The sequence below is a fragment of the Chanodichthys erythropterus genome, chromosome 16, assembly GCF_024489055.1.
Source record: "Chanodichthys erythropterus isolate Z2021 chromosome 16, ASM2448905v1, whole genome shotgun sequence".
Taxonomy (NCBI): domain Eukaryota; kingdom Metazoa; phylum Chordata; class Actinopteri; order Cypriniformes; family Xenocyprididae; genus Chanodichthys; species Chanodichthys erythropterus.
Window position 1 is genome coordinate 43,837,029 of NC_090236.1, and position 27,083 is coordinate 43,864,111.

The 27,083-nt window shown below is 36.0% G+C and overlaps 2 protein-coding genes across 7 annotated transcripts in view; one reads left to right on the forward strand and one right to left on the reverse strand.

Moving 5' to 3' along the window:
- Window positions 1-1,106: 1,106 nt before the first annotated feature.
- On the forward strand, window positions 1,107-12,752 carry LOC137003238 (uncharacterized). Of its 5 annotated transcripts, none has more exons than XM_067363311.1 (8): window positions 1,107-1,157; window positions 1,245-1,381; window positions 1,987-2,082; window positions 2,198-2,254; window positions 2,495-2,569; window positions 2,701-2,808; window positions 4,174-4,280; window positions 10,412-12,752. In XM_067363311.1, exon 8 carries the CDS (start codon window positions 10,481-10,483, stop codon window positions 12,713-12,715), a length of 2,235 nt encoding a protein of 744 aa, XP_067219412.1. In that variant the 5' UTR covers window positions 1,107-1,157; window positions 1,245-1,381; window positions 1,987-2,082; window positions 2,198-2,254; window positions 2,495-2,569; window positions 2,701-2,808; window positions 4,174-4,280; window positions 10,412-10,480; the 3' UTR covers window positions 12,716-12,752. The 5 variants fall into 4 exon arrangements, with proteins under 5 accessions (XP_067219412.1, XP_067219415.1, XP_067219416.1 ...); XM_067363315.1 differs by lacking the exons at window positions 4,174-4,280; window positions 10,412-12,752 and adding an exon at window positions 3,124-4,048; XM_067363313.1 differs by lacking the exons at window positions 4,174-4,280; window positions 10,412-12,752 and adding an exon at window positions 3,224-4,048.
- Window positions 12,753-25,327: 12,575 nt separating this feature from the next.
- Window positions 25,328-27,083, reverse strand: part of rock1 (Rho-associated, coiled-coil containing protein kinase 1) — a 121,762-nt gene continuing 120,006 nt past the window's right edge. Inside the window, exon 33 of one of the 2 annotated variants that reach the window (XM_067362272.1) lies at window positions 25,328-26,792. In XM_067362272.1, the coding sequence (XP_067218373.1) occupies window positions 26,789-26,792 (4 nt within the window). In that variant the 3' untranslated portion in view covers window positions 25,328-26,788. The other variant, XM_067362271.1, reaches the window with a different exon arrangement.

Below are 27,083 nucleotides of genomic sequence, written 5' to 3' on the forward strand. Positions count from 1 at the left end.
CTTTCAATGTTATGATGCAATTTATAGAAATGTGCGGGGAGGTCCGGGGTACAGATGAAACACTGTATCGACTGTACACTCCAATCATATTAGAAAAGGTTCATAAACGAACCTTAACTACACACAGGTTCTAATATGAACCCTGTTACCACAACAAAGGTTCTAAAAAGAACTTCCAAATAACCATTTTACCTGTAAGTTCAACTTTGAACCTTTTTGATAGTTAGAAGTTCATATTTGCACTGTAAAGTTCTTTATTGAACTCCAAAGGTTCGACCTCTTCTAAGAGTGTAGAGGTCACCAAAAAATATTATATTATATTTAAAGCTATATTTTAAGCTATATTATATTTAAATGTTAAAGACTGATGGACGTAGTCACTATTTGCTTTCATTTAATGGAAAAAAGGTTGTGACCAAGACTGAAAGGAATAAATTCATACAGGTTTGGAACCAGTAAGCAAATTATTAAAGGCATTTTAGAGTTATCCTTTTAGAGACTTTTCTTGACAACTTTACAAACTATAATATCCGTTAGAAGGGCTTTTTTTTTTTTTTTTTTTTGGCAATACAATGCATTATATATTCTCATTCTTTTATCAAAAGTTATAATGCATTATATTGCTATATGCTAATAATGATAATGGAATTCAGTGCATTACAGGGTCAAAAACATAAGACATTATACTTTGTAAAGAAATTTGATGATAGTGTTTTAATATTTTTTAAAATATATTTAAAGTTATATAACACATAAGTAGGCCTAAAATTCAGAAATATACATGTTGCCATAATTGTTGTTAAAATTAATTACGAATGTATTAAAATTATTTAAAATATTAAGAATAAATTACACAATTAGTTGAAGTCTATTAATTAAAAATAAACTTTGATGTGCATATATAAGCAAGGTTCACTGAAGAGTTCTATTCTAAAGAACCGATTTGCGATATGACTCAACCAACTAACACTACAGCGTGAATCATTTCGAGTGTGAATAAAAAAAATAAAAAATAAAAAACCCTGCAGCGATTCAAATGGACTGCCATAGTGAGTTGGATTCAAATCAATTCATTCTAAAGAGATTCATTTCCGAACCGGAAGTAACTAAACGGTGAGAGCAAGAGGGAAAACCATAGGAAAACGTGCATCCTTGAGGTAAGTCAACAGGTTTAGAAAATCAAAATAAGCTTTTAACAAATAACGTTACGTTTTTCTTCTTCAATGCTCCTTTCTCTTTTTCAGCTGCCGTCTCGTTCCTCGTATCATCCTGGTGAACGTTAAGGATTTTAGCCGTTCTTATCCTCTTGGATGGGTTGGCTAATTCCTCCTCCATCTCTTCACGGGTCTCTTGAGGTGGTGTAAATGAAACCACAGATAATGTAAGTAACGTTAACGTTAACGATAATGTAGCGTTAGCGAAAACAGACAGTTAGCTACGTCAGTCGAAATCTAAATTAACGTTACTTCATCAAAACGTACCTTTTATCAGAAGTACCTGTGCTTGATAATATGTGTTTTCCCAGCGAACAAGATACAAAAAATCCTGTTTATAATTTTTAGGGTCAAATCTTTTAACGTCTTCTATGGGAACGACGTGTTTGTGCCCGTCCGAATACCGCACATAGGCAAACATTTCTGAGGTAAAATGCCGTTATTTTTAAAATTCTGTTGGCACCAGAGGCCACTTTTATGGCCTCAGGTTGGTAGCACGCGCGGTTATCACCCAAATCTGTTTCAAATAAATAAACAATAAATTATATATATATATATATATATATATATATATATATATATATATATATATATATATTAAGGTTATCACCAAAACCTATTAAATAAATAAATAATAAATTAGATATGTGTGTGTGTGTGTGTGTGTGTGTGTGTGTGTGTGTGTGTGTGTGAGAGAGAGAGAGAGAAAGAGAGAAAGCGCTCACGCGTTGCGTCTATGTACATGGTTGCTAACTAAAATTTCTCTGTATAGATGCCGAAACGAAAATATAAAAAATACCTGGAGCCTGGCAGTGTGTCCATCATACCTGCCAAAACCAAACAAAGGCTGGAAAAGATGGCTTTTGAGGTAGCTATAGATGTTTCTATTAATTATCCAAATAACAACTTCATATGAAATAAACATATATAAGTTTGAAACTGTTACAATACTACATATTTCTAAAGCCCTTATTGTTTAATAGGCAGGAGATCCATCATGGGCAAAAACCTCACATTCATACCAGACCCCTGCTGACATGGTATATACCCTTCTGAAGCTTCTTTGGTCCTAGTGTAGCCAAATTATGGATTCATAATTTTTCATAATTAATCATTAAACAACCAACTAATTTGTTAAATTCTTGAGTGGTAGTATCCTGACAGCAAGCTGTTTTTAGCTGCCAAATATATAGCCACAACTATTTAAATAAATATTATGAATATTGCTCTGTAGATTTTGCATATTGTCCACGATTCATTTTTTTTTTTTTTTTTTTTAGGCAGAAGCTATTACAGGCACAAGTAAGGCCCTTTTGCTTGCAGACCAGATCTATTCGGATGAGTCCTCTTTGGAGGTAAATAAATTATCTTCAGATTCAGAGAAACCTACACTATACTATAGTGTAACAACACCAATAATTAATAAAAATGTAATAAACACCATATTTCGCTACTGAATATTAATGGTTTTTGTATTGTTTCAAAGGTAGAAAGCACCTCAAAGACAAACATCACCTGCTCATACTCATGCCAGGCCAAAACTGACATAAGTGATGCACTTTTCCAACTTAATGAGTTGGCTTCAGACTCAGAGGTGGTATTAAAATTTATTTTTTGAATGTCTTTCTAATATATATAGATCAAAGGTCACATTAAACCAAAAATTATCTGTCATTGACAGATTTTTTTAGCAATGACTAATATAATATAAATCTATGGCTAGGTGTTGGGGATGTAACTATTCAATCAACTCATGATTTGATTCGATTCACTTTTTTTTTAGATTTAAGACAAATGATAAATTAAACGTGCCCTTTTAATATTGCTTAGACTAAATGCTGCAAGTTTCTTTGTGAAATTGAAATATAACACTATAATAATATACTAATATAGCACTTGCATTATACAGAGGCAAGATGAAAAGGAAAAAAAACATCTAAACTTTTCTAAAGACAGTTAGTTCCACTCTGACATACATTCTTATAAACTCCTACCCCTAAATGTCACAGACACGCCAGGCTCCACCTCACCACAGTACCCACGCACCCAATCACCAGAGTACTAATCACCGCCACCTGCATCTCATTCACTCTGCAATCACCAGCACTACAAAGCCACCACACTCACACACACTCACTGTCCGGACTCGTTTGCACTACTTCACGTAAATGCTTACCTCAAGGACTCCCCATCGATTTACCTACCTGCACCAGCGATCTCCTTCATCTCCTGGTCCCTTCGTGTGCTTACCCTTCTGTGTGTGTGAGTGTCTCCAACGTCTCCCTCCATCTCATCTCAGCTCCTGGATCCACATATCATACAAGGACAGTATTACTTTATATTCATCTCTCAAGAACCTGATAACAGCCATTATCTCTCTGTTTTCCACCTATTGTTCAATAAAACTCACTTGGATTGCTTTTATCTCTGCCTCCGTGTCTATATCATAACACTAAATGAATCACGATTTGTTTAGCATCTCAACCGATGTGAATCATCACATATTTGATTTGATTTTCAACTGGCTCACATTTAATCGTTACATCCCTACTAAGTGTACACAAATTTCATCCTTTTACTCAACATTGTACATTAAAATCATATAATCCCAATTTAGCCATGCATTATCTGTTACAAAACAACAGATTTAATATTCAAATTTTTTTAAAAGATTGTGACTTTCGGATTGTCAAATGTTAGTCAGAAATGTCCATAATTAATGTTATTCTGTGTATTCTATGTATTCTATTTGTGGTACTTCATATTAAGCAGTACTTCTTTGGAACCAGCTGGTAAAAAATAATGGAAAAAACATGGCAGGGAAAGTTAATTTAGTTTAGTTGGTAGAAATTTTTTTTCGAATGCATGTAAATTCATACATTGCAAGTGTCAAATTTGTTTTTAGACATTTTTAACAATTTAAAATGTAATGATTTTTTTTTTTTTTTTTAATTTTTAGGTGGAAAGCATTATGGAGACAAACACAGCCCTTTTGGTTACAGACCAGACCTGTTCAGATACAGATGAGTCCTTTTGGATATAAATGAGTTGTCTTCAGATTCAGAGGTAGTTACAGTATATCCAACTGATCCCTGTGTGCCATCAGAGTAGTCAAAGTGATTAATCATATTGTGATTTCCATCCGCAAAGAGGGCATCAATTACCGGTGACCAATACCGTGACCTTAAATACCCTAGTGTGCAGAGTGTACGTCAGACAACTTTAGTTCTTAGTATAACGTTTGCGGTTATTTTGCAAATATAATATAATATATTATGGATGTGTCTACTGCACACAAACCTAGCTAATCCAACTAAAATAAAACCTATACCTGTATTTAGTCTTAAAATTTCACAATCGGTGCTACACTGCGATGATGATTCTACATAATATTTGTTCAAAGTCCCACGGACATGCTTTGAAAATGCCTTGAGTTATTCAGTGTGTTAATGTAATTTCCACTGAAACAGGAAGTTATGGACAATAGTGTTTCATTCATGTCACATCCCAGTAAAGCTGTAGGTGACAGCCACAGCTGAATTAAAAGTCAAGCCTAATAAGATTCTACCTTTTAAATTTCATATGAAACTCTTACTGCAGCAAAGTAGTTATTGTTATTAAAGCTGATACTGTGTCATTTGAAAAGCAGAGGTGTTCTCTCTTCTAAAACATCCATTATGAGTGCATGATGATTTCAAATGGAAAACTGTTATGTGTTAATGCTTCATTATTTATACAACACAACGTTAACTACAACTCATAGGCTATCTGCACAAAATGCCCCGAATGCAGAAGTGAACGTGTCTGTGCGTCTCTGAATTAACTCTTTTTGTAACCTCTGTTAAGTTGGCCCCCCACCCAACGCAAAACCTCAGCAAAATAGTCTCAATCGTTTGTGCTCTTTTTGTGCTGTAAAATTTTTTGTTTGTGCTGCTTTGGTATTTTAGATTTTACAATAATATTTATAGGTCAATCTGAGGTCACTCAGCCCCCCCACATACTCCAAATTCACCCCAAATAATCTTCTTTGTTTATGTTTCATTTGTGCCGTCAAAATATTCGTTTGTGATGCATCGGTTTCTTAGATATTTTTAGTTATCATTCTGAGGTCATGCTCCAAATTTACCCCAAATAATCTTGTTTATTTGTGCTTCGTTTGTGCTGGTAATATTTTCGTTTTTGCTACTGTGTTTTTTTTAAAGATTTTTTCCTAGTCAACTAGTCCCATGTTTATATTAAATTGATTAATATAATAACCTATTAAACCATCCTTTAATATATATAAATAATTACAATGTCTTCTTTTTCCCCTATGCAGTCAATCAATACTTTCGCCAGTGCTTTGCGGCAAGCTTTATGTGCGCTTGAGCGTGGAATAGGCTATAAGTGCCTATATATTAAAGGATAGGTTAATAGGTTATTATTAGAGGTGGGCATAGATTAATTTTTTTAAACTAGATTAATCTAGGTTAATTTTGGAATTAATCTAGATTAATCTAGATTAAAATGGCTCATTTGAATTCTGCCGAAGACATTCAGAATATGTGAGATACCCAAATTGTCCCTGCGTCCCAATGTCCGTACTATCCATCCTAAATAGTATGTGAGATTAAAATAAGTGTGTCCCAAAGCATAGTATGTTGAAAGGAGTATGCCAAAAGTCCCCGGATGGTCTACTATTTAGATTTTCGAAGTGTGGATCCGTGCACTATAGAAGGCTAATATTGCCCACAACCCATTGCGCTTTGGATGAGGATTCAGTTCAGAACTACAAACACGAGTAAAAAGTGTTAAAACTACAAAACATGGCGAATATGCACGATCGATGCTGAGAGGTTGTTTGAGTGACTAATAATCAGTTCAAACTGATAGAAAATATTTATTTAATGTTATATGTGTTATTTTTCATCTGCAAATACCAATGTGGACTTTTATAAAGATCTGATTGGCCATTAACTTTTATATGCATTAATATGAGGAGAGTTCTCCACATGAAAGACTCGCGACTGCAGATCAACGTGCTGCATTTCTCTCCGACACGGTAGGAAATTAGCTAAATGAAATATGGAGGATGTAAGATGATTGACAGGCCAGTTTACGGTGACTGGATGCGACAGAGAGCAAAGACGCAATTGTATGACGTGATAGTATGACCCAAAGCTTGTCTACTCTTTTGCTACACACTCAAAAGTAAGTACTTTTTGTTCACAGAAAGAGTACATACTTTTGACTAAAAGTAATTCGCCATTTTGTCCGACAAAGCAGATAGATATTTGATGCTATAAATGGACTCGTAGTAAGAGATGATCGGTTTACGAGCCTGAGCTGAGGCGCTACAGCATTTGTCACGACCATGGTCACGGCACATTAAAGAGCAACAAAACGGTTTTTATTGTTTGAATTTCTAAAAAAAACTACACAGTTTTAAAGCTGAGACTTTGTTTAATATCATAAGTAACCTGCTCTGTCTTTCTGTCGTCGTGTTGTCAGGACGTGTCCTCTGTGCTCCGTGATGCATTAATCACTGTGTGTGGCATGACAGCGCCACAGCTTGACAGACAAAGCAACAGTAACTAAGGGGGGCGGGTCTTTGTGAAGGGTCAATTCGGCTAGGTATACATCCCATAGACAGTAAAAGAAATGGACACAGCGACCCCATTGGAACTCAATTGAGACAAGTGAAGCCCATTTTTAGCGATTTTTAGCACTTCCGTTTCTGACGCGCAGACTCAAACTAAGCTTGATGACGTCAGCAACCTGTCTGACAGATGTAAATCTTGTAGTAGCTGTGCGTGCAAACTGCCATCGTTAATCTTGCAGAGACGGCGAGCTTGAGCGGGGAGTTCTTTGGCGTGAGTGAGCAGGAGTAAGTATTCTGATTAATTATTTTGTATAGTATTTTAAAATGTAACGCCAGTACGCCATATTAAGTTAATGCATACTATTGCCTGCGAGCTTCTCCTCCTGTCTGTACGGTAATTTCTCTACTGTGCGACAGAGAGTCGAGTGGTTATGACGCAATCTTTAGCCTATTTTTACAAAAACTGTTTCTACGGGGCCATAATGTAACATAGAAGGTAATGGAGCCCTTTATACATTGTCGTGTATCTTTAGAAATAAATAATGGACAAATGGAGTCTTTAAACGCCTCAGATGTAAAGTTATTCGCTGTCAAAGTGACGCCAAAATGAATGGGAGTCAATGGGATGCTAACGCAAGTGAAGTTCTGCTACAAGATGGCGGCACGCGGCCGACTTCAACTTCCGGTCGACTTCCTTGGGCACTGATACATCCGCGCTAAAATATCAAGGTGAAAGTCATCATAGCTTGCGTAGAATAGACCCAGCTCCCAACCCCACTTTCAGAATAGATCAACGGCGATATTTTTTTTATCGCCCGATAAGAGTCTCACGTTAACGCAGCACGTTAACGCCGTTAACGGCCCACCACTAGTTATTATATTAATCAATTTAATATAAACGTGGGACTAGTTGACTAGGAAAAAAATCTTTAAAAAAAACACAGTAGCAAAAACGATTATTTGGGGTAAATTTAGAGCATGTGGGGCTGAGGGCTGAGTGACCTCAGAATGATCACTAAATATTATTTTAATATCTAAAAGACTGAAGCAGTACAAAAAATAAAAATAAATAAATTTTTAAAAATACAGCATAAACAAAGAGGATTATTTGGGGTAAATTTGGAGCATGACCTCAGAATGATAACTAAAAATATCTAAAAAACCGAAGCATCACAAACGAACATTTTGACGGCACAAATGATTATTATAATGGTTATATATTATAATGGGGTTCTCATTATAATGTTATGTATATGACAGTCACAGTCATAGTAAAATTATGAATTGTTGTTTGTACTGCCTTTGCCAGTTTGAGTCTTGGTAAAGTTTTAAATCTCTGTCGCCAAGATGCTTCTCTGTCGTTTACGGAATATGGAAAGTGAAACTAAAATCTATAGGGGTGGTTGGATTGATTCAGGCATGTTAAAATATTTATTTAAAGCTTCTTTCTTTCAGAATCTTATTTGCAGCATCCATATATATATATATATGTGTGTGTGTTCCAAATTATTATGCAAGAGACATATCAGTAAGATTTCAATACAATTCAATACAAGATTTTAGTTTTTCTAAGAAAATGTTTGTTTGTTTATTTATCCGTGTCTTTTTAGATAACTGGTATCAATCTCAGACTAAATAATTTGCCAGATCTATGAAAACCCTCCTTAGAGGTTGTTCCACATCATTAAGCAAGTCACAGTTCTCATGCAATATGGGGAGGAAGAAAGATCTTTCAGAAGATGAAAAGCATGAAATGGTGCAATGTTGTGCAAAAGGCATGAAAACAACTAATTGTGTGAAACTGAATGGAGAACTCGGTCAGATAAAGGCTTGAGAAAAGTTCATATCAAAAAAATTATTGTATTGAAAGGGTAGCTATAAAAAAAAAGCCAGTGTTGAGCAGAAACGGGTATTTGAAGCTGTAAATGTTTCTCTTTGTGAGGTTTGGTTTGGAGTGGCTGAAATGCATCTTTATGCACAACTGCCAGCCTGCATGGAGAGCTTCTTATGACTCCAGAGACACCAGCAGCTTCAAACACCTGTTTGCTGCTCAACACTGGCTTTTTTATAGCTGCCCTTTTAATACAATTAATTTTTTTTGACAGGAACTTTCCTCAATTATCTGACCGAGTTCTGCTGTGCTCTAAATCACTCACAAATCTTATGATAATTTGATAATCTCCATTAAGTTTCATACAATATTAGTTGTTTTCATGCCTTTTGCACAACATTGTACCATTTCATGCTTTTCATCTTCAGAAAGATCTTTCTTCCTCCCCATATTGCATGAGAACTGTGACTTGCTTAATAATGTGGAACAACCTCTAAGTAGGGTTTCCATAGACCTGGCAAATTATTTAGTCTGAGATTGATACCAGTTATCTAAAAAGACATGGATAAATAAACAAACAAACATTTTCTTAGAAAAACTAAAATCTGAATGTTTATTGTACAGAAATCTTACTGATTTGTCTCTTGCATAATAATTTGTAACACCGTGTATATACAGTACAGTCCAAAAGTTTGGAACCACTAAGATTTTTAATGTTTTTAAAAAGTTTCGTCTGCTCACCAAGGCTACATTTATTTAATTAAAAATACAGTAAAAACAGTAATATTGTGAAATTTTATTAGAATTTAAAATAACTGTTTTCTATTTGAATATATTTCACAAAGTAATTTATTCCTGTGATGCAAAGCTGAATTTTCAGCATCATTACTCCAGTCTTCAGTGTCACATGATCCTTCAGAAATCATTCTAATATGCTGATCTGCTGCTCAAGAAACATTTAATGTATACAATTGTACAAAATATTTGTGTACAATATTTTTTTTCAGGATTATTTGATGAAAGAACAGTGTTTATCTGAAATGTAATCTTTTGTAACATAATCAAAAGTGGCAGTAAAGACATTTATAGATTTAATGCATCCTTGCTGAATAAAAGTATTCATTTCTTTAATTTCTTTTCAAAAAAATAAAAATAAAAATTCTTACTGACCCCAAACTTTTGAACGGTAGTGTATAATGCTACAGAAGCTTTGTATTTCAGATAAATGCTGTTCTTTTGAACTTTCTATTCATCAAGGAATCCTAAAAAAAAAAGTACACAACTGTTTTTAACATTGATAATAATCATAAATGTTTATTGAGCAGCAAATCAGCATATTAGAATGATTTCTGAAGGATTATGTGACACTGAAGACTGAAGTAACGATGCTGAAAATTCAGCTTTGCATCACAGGAATAAATTACTTTGTGAAATATATTCAAATAGAAAACAGTTATTTTATATTCTAATAAAATTTCACAACATTACTGTTTTTTACTGTATTTTTATTTAAATAAATGTAGCCTTGGTGAGCAGACGAAACTTCTTTTAAAAACATTAAAAATCTTAGTGGTTCCAAACTTTTGGACTGTACTGTATATGTATGTATATATATATATATATATATATATATATATATATATATATATATATATATAACAAAATCAGTGTACATAATCTTCCATATAAAAAAATCTTCCATAGTGCAGCTTTAAAAATCATTACATATAAAAACACAGTTGTTTATCCTGTCCCATACTAAAATGTCTTTTTGAAATTCTCTAGGGTGAGGCTGTCTCAGATTTATTTGATTCTTCTGAAGATACAGATGCAACTGATGAAAGTGAGGTTCAAATGCCAACAGATGATCCACTTCACAAAATTGGCACAGACACAGGGATGGACACGGTTCTCAAATCAACAGGCTCCATCACAAAGGCAGAGGCTCTGCTGCTGATAATGACTCATGCTGCTGTACATAATATTACTGGCTGTCAACTAGATGACTTGCTGAGACTGATTAATTTCCTTTTTGGTAATGATGTAGTCCCAGGGTCCAAACATTTGTTTAATAAGGTATTCAAGAACAACTCTGAGATAGTTGAGTTTCATCTTTACTGTCGAGCCTGCAAATGTCACATTGGAACACAAAAACTAGTTACTGACCAGAACATCACACAATGTCCATCCTGTAATGAAACAGTTGAGATCACTTCTTTAAACAATGGTAGCTTCTTTATCAATGTGCCAGTTGCACCACAGGTTCAGAACCTTCTGGAAAATCCAGAAATTCAGAAGCACCTCAGTTATCGATTTGACAGACCACAAAGTGTTGAAAATGTTATCTCAGACATCTTTGATGGAGTTATGTATGAAAAGTTGTCACAACCTGGTGGGATTCTTTCAAATCCTGATAATTTTTCATACACTTTTAATTCTGATGGGTCCCCCGTTTACAAATCTTCAAAATTCTCTATATGGCCTATACAGCTACACTTGAATGAACTGCCCCCTAAAATGAGATTTAAGCATGTAATCCTTGCTGGCCTGTGGTTTGGAACTCATGAGCCATCTATGCAAGTCTACCTGAAGCCATTTACAGAACAAGCAAAGTCACTCAGTTCTAAAGGTGTCTTGTGGAGAAAAAATGGTGTTCAAGTAAATAGCAAAATTGTTGGCATCTGCTGCTGTGTAGACTCCAAAGCAAGACCTGCTATGCAGAACACCACGCAATTTAATGGTTATTACGGTTGTGGCTTCTGTCTTCATCCTGGTGTTTTAGTTGAAAGACAGGTTAAGTACACCGTGTCAGCTTCAGGACATGATGATAGAGACTCAAAGTCTATGATAAGAGATATGGAGGCAGCCTTAGTTGAAGGTAGGCCTGTCAGAGGCGTTAAAGGTCCATCACAACTTATAAACATGCCATACTTTGACATTGTATGTGGCTTTGTACCTGATTATATGCATGCTGTCCTTCTTGGTGTAACCAGACAGATCACAGAGCTTTTACTTCAGAGTAGTGAGCAGCCCTATTACATTACAATGCGGGTAATAGAAAATCGCATCAGAAACATCCAACCTCCACATCTCTTTACCCGCTTGCCTAGGCCACTTGAGGAGTTCAGATACTGGAAGGCATCGGAATGGAGAGCTTGGTTGCTTTTTTATTGCTTACCGTGTCTTGAAGGTGTTCTTGATTCTCAATACTTGAAACATCTTAGTCTACTGGTCTCGGCTGTCTTCCTCCTTTTACAGGAGTCCATCACCTATGAGGAAGTCAACAAAGCAGACGTCATGCTTCTTGAATTTGTCGTTAAATTTCAGTTACTTTATGGAGAGACAGCCATGACTTTCAATGTACATCTTCTCACTCACCTTGCAAAGTCAGTGAAACTCTGGGGTCCATTGTGGGCACACTCTGCATTTGTTTTTGAAAGTGCAAACGGCAGACTGTTGAAGTTGGTCCATGGAACCAAATGTGTTGCTGGTCAGATTGTCAACAAGTTTCTGTTGCATAAAGCCTTTACATGCTTTGCAACAAAACATTTGATCAGTGACCGTGTGTTAAACTTCTGCAGAGAATTCAGTGAATATCCAAGAGTCCAGAAATGTCTGCGGTGGCAGGAAACCACAGTTTTAGACAGTGGCACAACTAAACATTTAAGAGATGAGGAGATAAATGCCTTCATCTCAGCAGAGAGACAAGTGCCGGAAACTGTACTGATACACAAAAGGATGGTACATAAAGGTCTGATTTACACCAGCAAGGCCTACTCTCGTGCTAAGAGAAGAAGGGAGAGCTGCGTTCAATTATCAAATGGATGCCATGGTGAAATACAGAACATTGTGTCATTTACAGCAGAAGAAGGGACAGAAATTGCTCTGTTCTTCCAGAGATTTGATTCACAGCCCATCTTTGCACTTCCTCAGAACTCTGGTTTTGTGCCACATATTAAACTCGTTAGAGACAGTCAGTCCCCTCTGCAATTGGTCGCATTAAACAGCATCAGACAAAAATGTTTTAACATCTTTTCTTCAGATAATATCTTTATTTGTGACTTTCCAAACACATACGAGAGAGATTAAAGCAGTATAGAAAGTGTAGGTTGTGTGTTTTAGGGTAAGGGTTGTGGGTGAATGAGGGGAGAGAACAGATTGACAGTCACACATTAACACAGCATCACTACATGAAAAGAGCTGCACTGTGACACACCTACATCTCCTACGACTCCTACACACCCCCCTTCCTCATTGACACCCCCTCACCCAAACTTCCCACAGCCATACACTCACATCGAAATACCCACCTGTACCCTACACTTACTCCCACACCCACCAGCAATGTGAAACCCACCCATAACCCATACAATAATGGTGTCTCTGGGTGGTTGTAGGGATGTTAGTGAGTGTCTGGGTCAGTGTAGGGGGTATTAGTTAGTATTTGGGTGGGTGTACGGGGTGTTAGTAGGGATGTTAGTGAGTGTCTGGGTCAGTGTAGGGGGTATTAGTGAGTATTTGGGTGGGTGTACGGGGTGTTAGTAGGGATGTTAGTGAGTGTCTGGGTCAGTGTAGGGGGTATTAGTGAGTATTTGGGTGGGTGTACGGGGTGTTAGTAGGGATGTTAGTGAGTGTCTGGGTCAGTGTAGGGGGTATTAGTGAGTATTTGGGTGGGTGTGCGGGGTGTTAGTAGGGATGTTAGTGAGTGTCTGGGTCAGTGTAGGGGGTATTAGTGAGTATTTGGGTGGGTGTACGGGGTGTTAGTAAGTGTGTCTGGGTGGGTGTTAGTGTATGGGTTATGGGTGGGTTTCACATTGCTGGTGGGTGTGGGAGTTAGTGTAGGGTACAGGTGGGTATTTCGATGTGGGAGAAGTGGTTTGGGTGAGAGGTAGTTGATGTGAGGGGTGTGTAGGGGTGTGGATGGGTGTAGAGGGTATAGGAGGGTATATGGGTGTGGGTTGGGTGAGGAAAGTGTGGTGGCAAGAGTGGGTTTGTGGGATGTGGGTGTATGGCTGTGGGAAGTTTGTGTGAGGGGGTGTCAATGAGGAAGGGGGGGGGTGTAGGAGTCGTAGGAGATGTAGGTGTGTCACAGTGCAGCTCTTTTCATGTAGTGATGCTGTGTTAATGTGTGACTGTCAATCTGTTCTCTCCCCTCATTCACCCACAACCCCTACTCCAACACAAAAAAGCTACACTTTCAGATCTTTGCTATAGTCAGCCATGCTTTTGAGAATTGTATTTAACACCAAGTGGGAAACCGAGTTTTGAGCAATTGAGGTAGTTGACTTGTGATTACTTTAGCCTGGAAATTTGCCAGGAGTCAACAACGGCATGTCTTGCCTTAACTGTAAAATTGTCAGAACCGATAAAAGATGTTAATGAAAAACAAATGTGAGTTTACATTCTCTATAACAAGTAGTGTTTAATTATTTTACAAACTCCAGCATCACATTATTAATTTTGTAGCTTTGGTGCTTGTGTTTATAGTTTTAAAATAATTCCATCCTTGGAAACAACTGAAGTATATGTAAAATAGTACAAAGTGTTAAAGAAAACAAATAAAATCATAATCTGTACATACTAAATGACATCAATCAGTGCTCAATGACTCAAACATTCCAGAAGTTATATTTATGTATGTGTAACTTGTCTGAATGGGAATTAAATTAATATAAACTTGTGTATCAGATTATTAAGATATTTTGATTTTTTTTCTGGTATTTTTTCATTACTGATGACATTAAAATTATTTATTATAGAAATGCGGTGTTTGTTTTATTTGTATTTAAGTCTATTCATAACCCCAAACACCTGTTAAAAATGAAAGTTGATTATATTTGGTCATACAACTATGGTGAATGTATTTCTTCAGACAATAATTTTATCTCATTTTAGTCAGAGCATGCTACAGATTCATGCTATATTTTATGCTATAATTTAATTTGTGAAACCAGTTTTATCATTTTGTTTTAGACTCCTCTCAGATATATTATATCATTAGCAACTAGAATAATTTAAGCTGTACCATCTAGCCTGCTTGACAATGATATTGAACTACCCTTGAATTTAACCTTGTCAGTAAGTGGAACAATCTGATTAATTTGTAATTTGGTAAAATAGGCTGCGTTTACACTTGGCATTAACATGCAACCTGTATACGGATGTTTCGTCGTGTCTGCATTCGCAGGTCGCACCCTCTCTCGCGAACTGTCAGAAAAAAAGACGGAGAACCCCTGTATGGAGACTATTGAGACTTCTACCCTTATCTTTGATTTGTAAATTGTCCCTTGACTGAAAATGCTTTTCAAAAGAAAACCCATTATTTCAGGTTGACATTGCACCAGGCCATTCTCTGCAGACTTCCAATCCGATCGGTTACCTAGATAGAAAAATCAGTTGATGTTGCCAAGTGTAAACGTGCTGTGTTCTGATTGAGTGATGATCCGATCTGCTTCATCAGATCACGGTGATCACATGTTAATGCCAAGTGTAAAGGCAGCCATAGACACCAGCTTGGCCAGGTTCGGAGACCAGCTATTTCCAGCTTAAACCTTCGCCTGCTTAGCCTTAGAACTGGCACGGACCGCCCCTCATAGACCGTAACGTCTCAACGACCAAACTGGCACGTTGTAAAAACGTAACCAGGGGTGCGTTTCCCAAAGCGAACTATGGTCGCAAGTTCCGTCGTTACCAATAGAGTTCAATGGGACTTACGACCATGGTTCACCAACGATGCTTTCGGGAAACGCACCCGATTGGCTCATATTAGTTGCAACGACGTCCCGAATAACGTTCCAGTGACGTAACTTTGTGATTCCCATATTCGTCGTGGCGACGTTATAGTGGTACGTTGCTGGAACGTGACAGGTACGTCCTAAAGACCAAAATACCACCTCGACCTTTATCTTAAAATCTGCTTCTCACCTTTACTCCGGGAAATGGAGATGTTCACCGTCCATAACCTTGAAATCCATGCAGAACTGATAAACACTTCATTCTCTGCTATAAAACCTAATAAATTCTAATTGTTATAGGGAATTGTGTTGCTTTGGTCAATACATTTGCAGATCAAAATATGTAGTGGAAACCAATATAAACCCTCATTAAATTCTGATAGAAAATGGCTAGAAACACACACATCCATGAAATCATCAGCATTGTTACTTTGTACAATTACTAAGCCAAAACATTTGAACATTACCATGTAACCATGTTTTAACCATGTAAAGTGTTAACACATGAATTTATAGATTTAACACATTCATAGATCAAACAATACAATCAATAAATAAATGTAACCAGTAATTAATATGTTTTATTCTTTTAATTGACAAAGTGTTTTATCATTATATAGGTATAGTTAAATAATGATTTTATCAATTATATTTATAGATACTCTTATTATTACTACTATCCATAATTTGGCACAAAAAAGACAAAGATATGAAAAAGATTAAGCAGTTATTTTATTACTTCATTTGCAAAAAATATATTTTAAACCATTTCGTAAGTGTCCTGTATGAGGCAGCTGCTACAAATATACTGAGGTAATTTGCTTTAATACTGCTTTACTGCCAGACAATATCACAATTACCAAAGATATACAGTTCTTGAGCTTCTCAAAAGCTAAAAAAATCCAGAAGATGACATTCATAAAGAGTAAAAGATATGTATAAAGAACAATATAGAGATTTTTAGCATTCCTTCAAATAATAGTTTGGCCCACCCAAAAATACATGTACAGTTTTTGTTCAAGAAAATGAACATGTGGACTTTCTCAGGAAGAATTTGAGATCTCTCATTACCGTGTCCTCAGCTGTGTAGAACACTCTTGCCAACAGTGTAGCAGAGGTAGATGATGGAGAGCTGTGAGAGAAGAGGAAGAGTGTCTTTCTCAGGTTCTTCTGAGGCAAGGATAGGAGGCTGGTCTCTATATATTCACTTTGGATTTTGGCAAACTGGAAGCTAAAAAAAAAAAAATATTGTAGTAGTTATTGTAGTAAGGTTTATTGTTTGTTAGAAGGGTATGAGGAAAGCATGTTTAACTTACATGTTCCTCCTCTTCTTCATCCTGAGCTGCACTTTCACCTTGGTCACCACTGCCATCATCATCCTCCACTGGCAGCTGAAAGGTTGAATTACATTGTTAGAAGTTGCATTTTTACTTTTGAAAGCAGTATCTTCTACTTACCAAGGCAGCATTTGATGAAAAAAATACAGTAAAATAATAATACTGTGAAGTAGTTTTACTTTAATATTCTAAAATAGTTTTACTATTAACTGTTTTCTATTTTAATCCATTTTTAAAAGTAAGTTATTCCTGTGATCAAAGCTGAATTTTCAGCATCACTAACTCCAGTCTTCAGTGTCACATGATCCTTCAGAAATCATTCTAATATGCTGATTTGATGCTGAAGAACACAAAAAAAAAAAAAAAATGAAGCCGCACATTTCAAAAGAAATGTCCAAGCATCAATTCAGCATATTAGAATGATGAAAGATCAAGTGGCACTGAAGACTAGAAAAATGATGCCGAAAATTTTACGTCAAAGGAATAAATTAAATTTTGCAACATCTTCCAAATCTCAATATCTTTGACTGGCAGTGTACATTATTACATTTAGATAATAAACAGTGCACAAATTCTCAAAGAACTTACATTTTAACGATTGACTCCTTCAAGCTGGGGACACACTGAACGACTAGAAAAAACATTCTAAGACTGAAATCAACACACTTAAAAACTGTTTCCTTCGACTGAAGTGGATTTGAATACTTACAGATTATAAACAGACTGAACGCAACTGGCTCTGACTCCACGTGTTTGGGCAAGATCAGTTGAAAGTATCAAATTACATTTATAATCGGCCTTACAGTCATTAAGTGTGTCCCTGGCTTTAATCGTTGTTGTAGCCTCCTCAAAGTAAGGGCATATTTCATGTAGCCTAAATGAATTGTCATTATGAAGTTTTTTTTTTTTTTTTTTTTTAATTTTTGATAGTATTTTGAAATCATTAAAATATCATGTATATATTGTAAGTTACAACATTATTTGTTTTTATCATGACATGAATTAATGTCGTTCCAAACCTGTTAAGACTTTCGTTCATCTTCAAAACACAAACAAAGATAATTTAATGAAATCTGAGAGCTTTCTGTCCCTCCATTGACAGTCTACACAACTGCCACTTTGATGTTTAAAACAAAAGTTCATACAGACCGTAAATCTAATCTAATGAATATTGAGGGGTTTAGTCCAAATTTTCTGAATAAACTCGATCACTTTATATAATGAACAAATTTAATACACAAATCCATATACAAACAAGTACAGTTGAGCTTCCATTTATGTTCGCTAATTAATGTTTATATGTGAATAAAAGTCTAAACTCATACTGTATATTGCATTAAGCGAACAAGTCTCTTTGAAGTTCAAGTTTGGACTAAACTGCTCCATTCATATGGATCACTTTTACAATGTCTTTATGAACTTTTTGAAGTGTCAAAGTGTTAGTTGCATGGTCAGTAAATTGAGGGAGATAACTCTCAGATTTCATAAAAAAATATCTTCACTTATGTTTCGAAGATGAACAACACATTCTTGCATGTTCGGAATGAATAAGGGCGAGTCATTTTTTTTTTGTGTGTGAACTAACCCTTTAGGCAGGCGTACACTTTGTAAGTTCGAACACTCAGTAGTTTGTGGGCCTTTGCATACAAGTTAGTTAATCATGTCAAAGCAGTTGGTACATTGCATGACTGCACTACACAGCTTTTCTTTGTTTTAAAAACAGACTTAACATTTATCTATTATGGGTTCTAATTAGGAGACGATGAGCACATTAAGCTTTGTGCCATGCGGTTTATTCAATTCATTCAATTCAATTTTTTTATTTGCCAGACTCATGTCCAAAAGCCACACAAGACAGGACAGATCAAAAACAAACAAACAGTAAAAAACAAATACAATAATTAAAATACATACAGACATTTCAGCCAATGCACTCTCAGTCTGGATGTGTACCTGTAGCAACTCACTAAGGGATTTGAGAGTGCCACCATGATACTGTTAGTAGACTCATCCAGACGTTGCATAAATTTAAACATCAAATTTCTTAAAAGTGCTTTCAGTGTGATTACTCCTACAGATACAAACATCTGACTAGCACTCCCTCCTCTGGGAACCTTGAGTAAAATTCTCATTGCATCATTGTAGGCAACGTGTAACTTCTGCATGCTAGATTTTTTGTAAGAAGACCACAGATGGGCTGTATAGAGTGGTGTACAGTAAGCTTTAAACAGAGCCACTTTAACTCGAGTAGAACAGTAACTAAACTTACGTGCTATGGTGTTTGCCTGTGCATATAACTTATAACACTGTCTGTATATGTCATCATCATCATTCATAACATCTGCAATACAATGACCAAGGTATTTAATCTTTTTACAGACCTCAAGGCAATTATTGGCTAGCATGAACACAGGAAAATTAAGCAATTTATCCTGTTTCGTTCTGCATATTAAAACAGCACTTTTGCTGGAATTGTATTTTATATCAAATTCCACCCCATAATCAGAGCATATATTAAGAAGCTCCTGCTGCCCAGCACTACTCGGACTAAAAGTAACAAGGTCATCTGCATACATAAGATGATTCACCAGCATGCCACCAATCATACAGCCAGTATTACATTCATTAAGTCTCCTTGACAGTTCATCCATATATAAGTTAAATAAAAGAGGGGACAAGATACCTCCCTGCCTAACACCATTGGATACTCTAAAGGGGGCAGATATACTACCCCCATTTGATATGCATCTGCTGGTGGGCATACCAATAGGCAAGAACCCTCACAATATACCCAGGGACTCCCCTTTGTTTTAGCTTAATAAAAAGCTGTTTATGATTCACTCGATCAAATGCTTTGGAGGCATCAATAAAACACATGAGAATAGTGGAATTTTTTGACTTATACAAATTCACCATTTCCTTGAGAGCATAAATACACATGTCTGTGCCATGGTTTGGCTTAAATCCAAACTGATTATCCAGGGAAGAGATATACCCACTCACTCTATCAAGGAGGATTCTTTCCATTACCTTGGATAAAATACTGGCCAATGCTATAGGTCTATAATTATCCAGGCAGCCAACTTTTCCAGCTTTGTCCTTAATAACTGGGACAAGCAGAATAGATAACATTGAATCTGGAAGTATGCCATGGATCAACAAACCAGTAAAGTTGATTGCTAAGAGGGAAACAAGCCTAAGACTGGCATTTTTCAGATGCTCTGCAGTTATTGAATCCATACCACATGCTTTATTGTTAGGTAATTTCCATATGGCACCAAGTACCTCATGTGTCAGAATACTTATTGATTCATTACTAATAGCAGAGTCCTCCACATATGGATCATGTTTTAAACAATTAAAAAGGGAGCTATAGTGCTGCCTCCATATTTCAACAACATTATCTTCTCCAGAGACTCCTTCAACAGTACAAGGAAGGGAAGATTTACAGTTATTGAGAGACCTCACCTCCTTCCAAAAGTCAGTAATATTGTTGCTCATCATTTTACTGGCCATAGAGTCAGCCCTCATGGCTTGCTCATTTCTAGATATAAAACGAACAGCATACTTATATCTGGCATTGGCAAGCTATCAAGCAGTAAAAATGCTCCTTTCAATGCCCAAAACAAGAAGCTTGCAGATGAGATGATGAGAGGAAGAATATTTTGGATTGTATATGATAGTTGAATTGATTCAAACAGTTTTAATCGAACAGATTTTAAAAAAGCTTTAATCATGCCCTTTGAATCCGAATGAAATGCCAATCGGCCAATTCATTTCAACTAATGTGGTTACATGTGACTTTTTATTCCATCTGTGCTACTAGTCTGATTAAAGTCTGATTATTACAGCCCATGTAAACACAGCTAATGTTGCTGCTATAGCTTCAGATTTTAAAAAGTTATAGGGTTGCCAAGCAGCCTATGTAATGTGATTGTGTATAATTTGGGACTATACAATAGCTGCATTTACATGGACGCTATTAATTAATTTGTAATCGGACTAGTTGCACAGTCGAATTAAAGGGATAGTTCACCAAAAAAATGAAAATTCTATCATCATTTACTCACCCTCAGCTTGTTCCAAAGCTATATAAAATATTTTAAAGAAAGTTTGTTACCAGGCTGCTTTGGGCCAACATTGACTTCCATAGTAGAAAAAAAAAACAAAAAAACTATGGAAGTCAATGGTGGTTTTTAACAGAAGAAATGTATACAGCTTTGGAACAAGCTGGAAAGTCTGTAATTCTGGACAGACAGTGCATTTTAAAATATCAAATCTGATTTCTAAATAAATGTACACATCACCTATATTCAGATTCATCAATCACAATGATGTCATTCTGAATTAAATGAAAAGTGTAAATGTATCAAATAGTAAAATTGCTGACCCCTCAAATTCAGAATTATTAACATCTCCTTGTCTCTGTGAGTAATTGAATTGTGAAATTCAACCCTGTGAACTACCTGTTTGTCCTCCTGAGCCTTTTAACAAGAAGGCTGCTTTTATGGCTGGATGCTGATTGACACACCTTTTGACCATGTTCTCACATACAGAAAATGATCAAGCAGACCTGAAAGAAATGACCCATGATTGAAATCACTTTAAATCCATTTAGTCTTACCTAAGTGATATTGGAAAAATGAGGCATAGTTGTTCACCCAGTATACGCTGCTTCTCCTGGAACATGGTCTGCATGATGAATGATCTCTTGATCCTGGATCCATGCAGTCCACCTGGAGATTATCTGAATGATATGTGGTTGTATATAAAGGGTAATTAATGACTGAACGTTACATACATACCGATAGCAGCAATATTAGTCCAGGACCTTATATTGGTACTGAATAAGTCAGAAATTAATTTAATACCCACCCATGCTCATTGTTGTCTTGTTGTTGCTGCACAGGCTGTCTCTACTCCAGCTGCTGAAAATAAAAAGTATGTTAGATTTATTAGAATGAATAGACATACACATAGACCACACATGACGTTAACGTTAAACCAGTAACAGTTAAGTGGCGACAAACGAGAATATTTTGTTATAAACAACTCTTAAGTCATTGATTTGTCTGGTTCATTGTCATTACAAAGAATTTAAGTAAACAAATCGTGAAGTAATTAACCGTGTCTGATTAATCGTTTTATACAGATTTTATTGGATTTTCAATATGGTTCATATGAGCTTCAGGGAGGCCAGGCAGGGTCTAAAATTAACAAACACTCTACTAACGTTACAGTTGCCGTTTAACGAATATAAGTGATTATTCTGCCGTTTATAGCATTAAACAGTGAACGTTACACTTAAAATAACTAAAAAAATATACATAAAACTGCGTCTCAGATTTTAACGTTAACGTTACAGACAGCCGTACGGGGACAGCGCTCCTGCGCACATTAACCAAACGTAATTTATTTATGAAATACATTTAGAAAACCAAAAACACTGCACTAACATTAACGTTACTCATCACAAGTGATATTTAGTGTCACTTGGGCAAAAACGATGAATAAAAGCAGATTTGTAGGGCTTACCTTTTACTCCGTGTCCGTCTGCTGGAAGTCGACCGTTACAAAAGTCCATTGACTTGCTCGTTTAAAATTTCGAATTTGTCTCGCGCGTGCCCCATCCAATAAATCTCCTACATCACAAACACAACATATAATATATATAAACATGTCCATAACTTTTGGCGCTCTAACAGTTACACAGAACGGCATGCATCTTGCGGAAGAACATTGTAGCCGGAGCTACTTCTCTCTGTTTATGTCTATGACGAGTCACGCAGGTATTTGTGCTACTCCGCAGCGGTTCATACCAGACTGGTCTAAAATAGTCCGAATATAAACACTATCTAGGTGTACCATAATGATTCAGGGTCCAACAAAAACACGGTTTGGAAAATGTATTCATGTTGTACATTCCCATTGTATACCTTTTGTAAATTTTGAACACAAAAAGTTACATATCTGGAAAGTTATCAGGAGACCAATGGACCACGTCGCTACAACGTTCTCCGTGGGATTAACCAGCGACGTCTTTTGAGAACGTGCCCGCGACGTTTCTGGAACGTTAGCCAAGATTCTTAAAAAAAAAAAAAAAAAAAAAAAAGGAACTTTACCACGACGTCCTCACAACGTTGTCATTCAGTAAACCTCTTCTTCACAAACATATGAATCACAATTTATTAAGTAAAATGTTACGTAGTTTTGCTGGCAAATATTTTATGAATATGTAGGTATATCTTAAATATAAATAAAACTATGTCGATTCATTTAAAAAGCTTGAATCAATTTAATTTACTCATAATATCCAAATGCCATATTAACAAACATAATGTTGGCTTAATGCAATATCTGGAAAGTTATCAGGAGACCTATGGACCACGTCGCTACAACGTTCTCCGTGGTATTAACCAGCGACGTCTTTTGAGGACGTGCCCGCGACGTTTCTGGAACGTTAGCCAAGATTCTACAAAATTGAAACATTACCACGACGTCCTCACAACGTTGTCATAAAGTAATGTCACGCTGACCAAATGACGACTAACTGACGACGTCGTCACAACGTACTGTGTTTGCTGGGAACGTACCGGCAGACTTTAGCATATCATTAATTATGACTGCTCTGAAGCAGGAAAGTCTGGAGAGAAGCCAGGTTATCCCGGTATATTTTCTGTTGATATGATAAATTGTGTAGATTTAGCAATATAGCGAGTCTATTACGATGTTATGATGAACTATAGCCTTTCTCCACTGACGTTCTGAGTTGTTCAAAGCGTTGTAAGGATACTGATTGTTAGAAGGGAGCTGTCTGACTCTGTCTGAGATGAAGAACGGGAACGTGTGTGTAACATTAGCAAGACATTATTAGCTGTTTGATAACGTAGTCAAGCAAAAGGCTATCTATATTAATTCATGTTAATAACCGTCGCAAGGGCTGTGCCTGTGTGCGAGCGCATAGCGGCTCGCGCCAAAGTAAAGCGACAGTTGACTTGAAGTAAAGCCAGTAAAGTTCATGTTTTTGTCCATCGAAATATTTTAATACTAGAAAGCATAGCTAAAACATTATTGCTCTGAGCGTGTGACCATGATTCGTGTGCATATTCAGTCAGTATTGAATCGCACGTCAAGTTCTGAGAGAGCTATTCAGTCCATTATAAATTCTGATTTTGGCCGCCCCTGGAATGGATCAAACCATAGATATTAGCCTACCTGATAACTAAGTAAATGCGCTGGAATTTCGCGCTCATTCAAGAATGTGTTAAGCTGTTAAACTGAATATATGAAGCTAAATATCCACAAGTCACTATAGCAACACTAGACTCTCCGAGCTGCCGTGAGCGAGTGGAGGCGGGCCTAATTTGCATATTCATTGATCCGTGTATATTAAATGAGGCAAGGGTGTAGAGTTACATTCAAGCTATTTTTAAGGGTTAGTTCACCCAAAAATGAAAATTGTCATTTATTACTTACCCTCATGAGTCATGCCGTTCCACACCCGTAAGACCTTCGTTAATCTTCGGAACACAAATTAAGATATTTAGATGAAATCCAATGACTCAGTGAGGCCTACATAGGGAGCAATGACATTTCCTCTCTCAAGATCCATTAATGTACTAAAAACACATCTAAATCAGTTCATGTGAGTAAAGTGGTTCAATATTAATATTATAAAGCGACGAGAATATTTTAGGTGCGCCAAAAAAACAAAACAAAATAACGACTTGACGATTAACGGCGATTTCAAAACACTGTTATGAATTAGCGAATCGAATCATGACTCGGATCGCGTGTCAAACCGGCAAACTCAGGGCAAACTGTTGAAATCACGGGACTTTGGCACTCTGAACAGCAGATTTGACACGCCGATTCACAATGCTTAAAAGCTTCCTGAAGCATTGTTTTGAAGTCAGCCATCACTATACAAGTCGTTATTTTTTTTATTTTGGCACACCAAAAATATTCTCGTTGCTTTATAATATTAATATTGAACCACTGTACTCACATGAACCGATTTAAATATGTTTTTAGTACCTTTATGGATTTTGACAGAGGAAACGTCATTGCTCCCTATGCAGGCCTCACAGAGCCATCGGATTTCAACTAAAATATCTTAATTTGTGTTCCAAAGATTAACGAACGTCTTACGGGTGTGGAACGGCATGAGGGTGAGTAATAAATGACAGAATTTTCATTTTTGGGTGAACTAACCCTTAAAGGCATGAAGAAATTTTTTTTCACTTGAATTTTTTTTTTAAATGTAATTTTGGTGATCAAAGATGAGTTTTAAGAGATAAAATAATTGACTACAGGGGGACTTTAAATTCAAAATTTGTGCTAGCATGTATTAAAGTCAAGTAAAGTAAAGTCAAGTCTACATTGACCAAACAACTGAATTCCTTGTTACAGTATCCCCTAGGGCCAAGTTTGATCAAATTTGGTGTGTCCTTAGATTGTCCTAGTGTTGAAGTGTTCCAAGTTGTAAACACTGCATTCAGAAGATACACATTAGCACAAAAACATGACTAACTTTAGCAAAAGTAATCAACAGGAAATAACAGAAATGACATGACAATCAAACAAAAAAGTACAAAAAGTGCAAACACACTCAGACAATAGTCTTAGGTGATAAAGATATGTTTATTGACATATCCATCAGTGCGGCCTCCAATGCAATTTAACATGCAATACATCCACATCATAACAGATCATTGTTCCAGTGCTTATTTTACTGAACACATATGTAAAAACCATGTTGTATTATTGAGGAGGTATTCATCATCTTGATTCATTTGAGTATGTACACTGACAGAAACTGTTCTGTGGGGAAGCTGGGGATGTCAACGGTCTTCATTTATATTCTATATAAAAAAAAAAAAAAAGCAGGACATGTTGCCTTCATCATGGTTCTTCATGTGGAACTTTTGAACTTTGGTTGACAACATTGAAGACACCGAATAGATGGTCCGCTCTGTTTCAAACCCCTTTAGGTTCTGGTAAAAATCACACTGTAATAGATATGTTTGTTTTCATTTGTTATGATAATAGTAAAGATTTGTTTGGAGAGGAACGCAAACAGATATGGCAGTAAAATTGTTATCCAAAAGGCACTAGGTGAGCCAAACACTACTGATGTTTAGTCTTCTACAAATAAATTACAATTCAAACAGTGCAGTTACATTTGTTAACTTAATGTTTTCCTTTTTGAAACATTTATCTATGAATCAAATGTAAGGCAACACATTACAAAAAAAAAAAAAAAAAAGATAAAAGAATATTACAGAAACAATGTACCCAATGAACACACACACACAAAAAAAAGTCAATTGTTTCTGTGACATTTTATGTCTCCTGATGCCATTATGATGGTATCATATGGCTTGGAGCCTCCAAAAATGATAATGATGATAATGACAATTATGATAATATGCATAGACTGTAATGATCTTCCATGCTCCATAAAAACCCTTCAAAATCTCCCTTTAAAAACTCAGTACCCAAAACAACCAAACCCAATTCATTTTCCATTTATATTTTGAGGGATAGAATAAGGCAACCAGAGTCCATCAGAAGGCGGCATCAAAGTGGATCGAAGAGGAAATAGTTTGCAAACATCAAAAGACTGTCCCAAAGACCCTTTTATGGTTAATTCTCCAAATTTCCCCTTTTACCATGGTGCCAAGCTACAGTCCCAATCCCAGAGGTTTCAGAGTTCAAACAGAAATAGGCATAGGCAGGAGAACAGCCTATAGTTTCCTTCCCAAGTTGTGAAAAGATGTCAAAGCTTTCCTCTGGACAGTAGGAGGCATGGTGTGGAATAAATGGAATCTAAGAAAATCCCGTGTTAAGGGGAGAAGAGGGCTAAAACAAAAAGTCCATGATGCCTTGCGGTAGGTAAATTCTGAATTTCAGCACCAATTACTGTCTGTTTTTTAATTCATTTGTGGAATGCAACTTTAAAAGTTTAATTACATGTTGGTTAATTACAGATTTTTTTTTTATACTTTTTTCTTTTTTTTTTTTTTTTTTTTTTTTTTTTTTATAGAGGAAAGTACAAAAATCCCAATTTAATCCAGAGGTTCAGATGGTTAGCTGAAAGAAAGAAGAAAAGAAAATATCCAGTGTTTGAAAAAGTACAAATTTAGGATCATTCTCACTGAAATTCCATGTTAAACAGGAATGTTAAACTTTTCATAGTCATCATAATATGATTCGCACACATCTCAATGTAAGTGAATCTAACAAAAACATCACATTTAACTGCAGAAAATAGAAAACAACAACAAAGCAGTAGTAAAAGTTATATTTTACATGAAGGAAATGAAGCCTGTAGGACAACGAAGATATATTTGTATGCATTATGACATTATTTTCATGCCAATT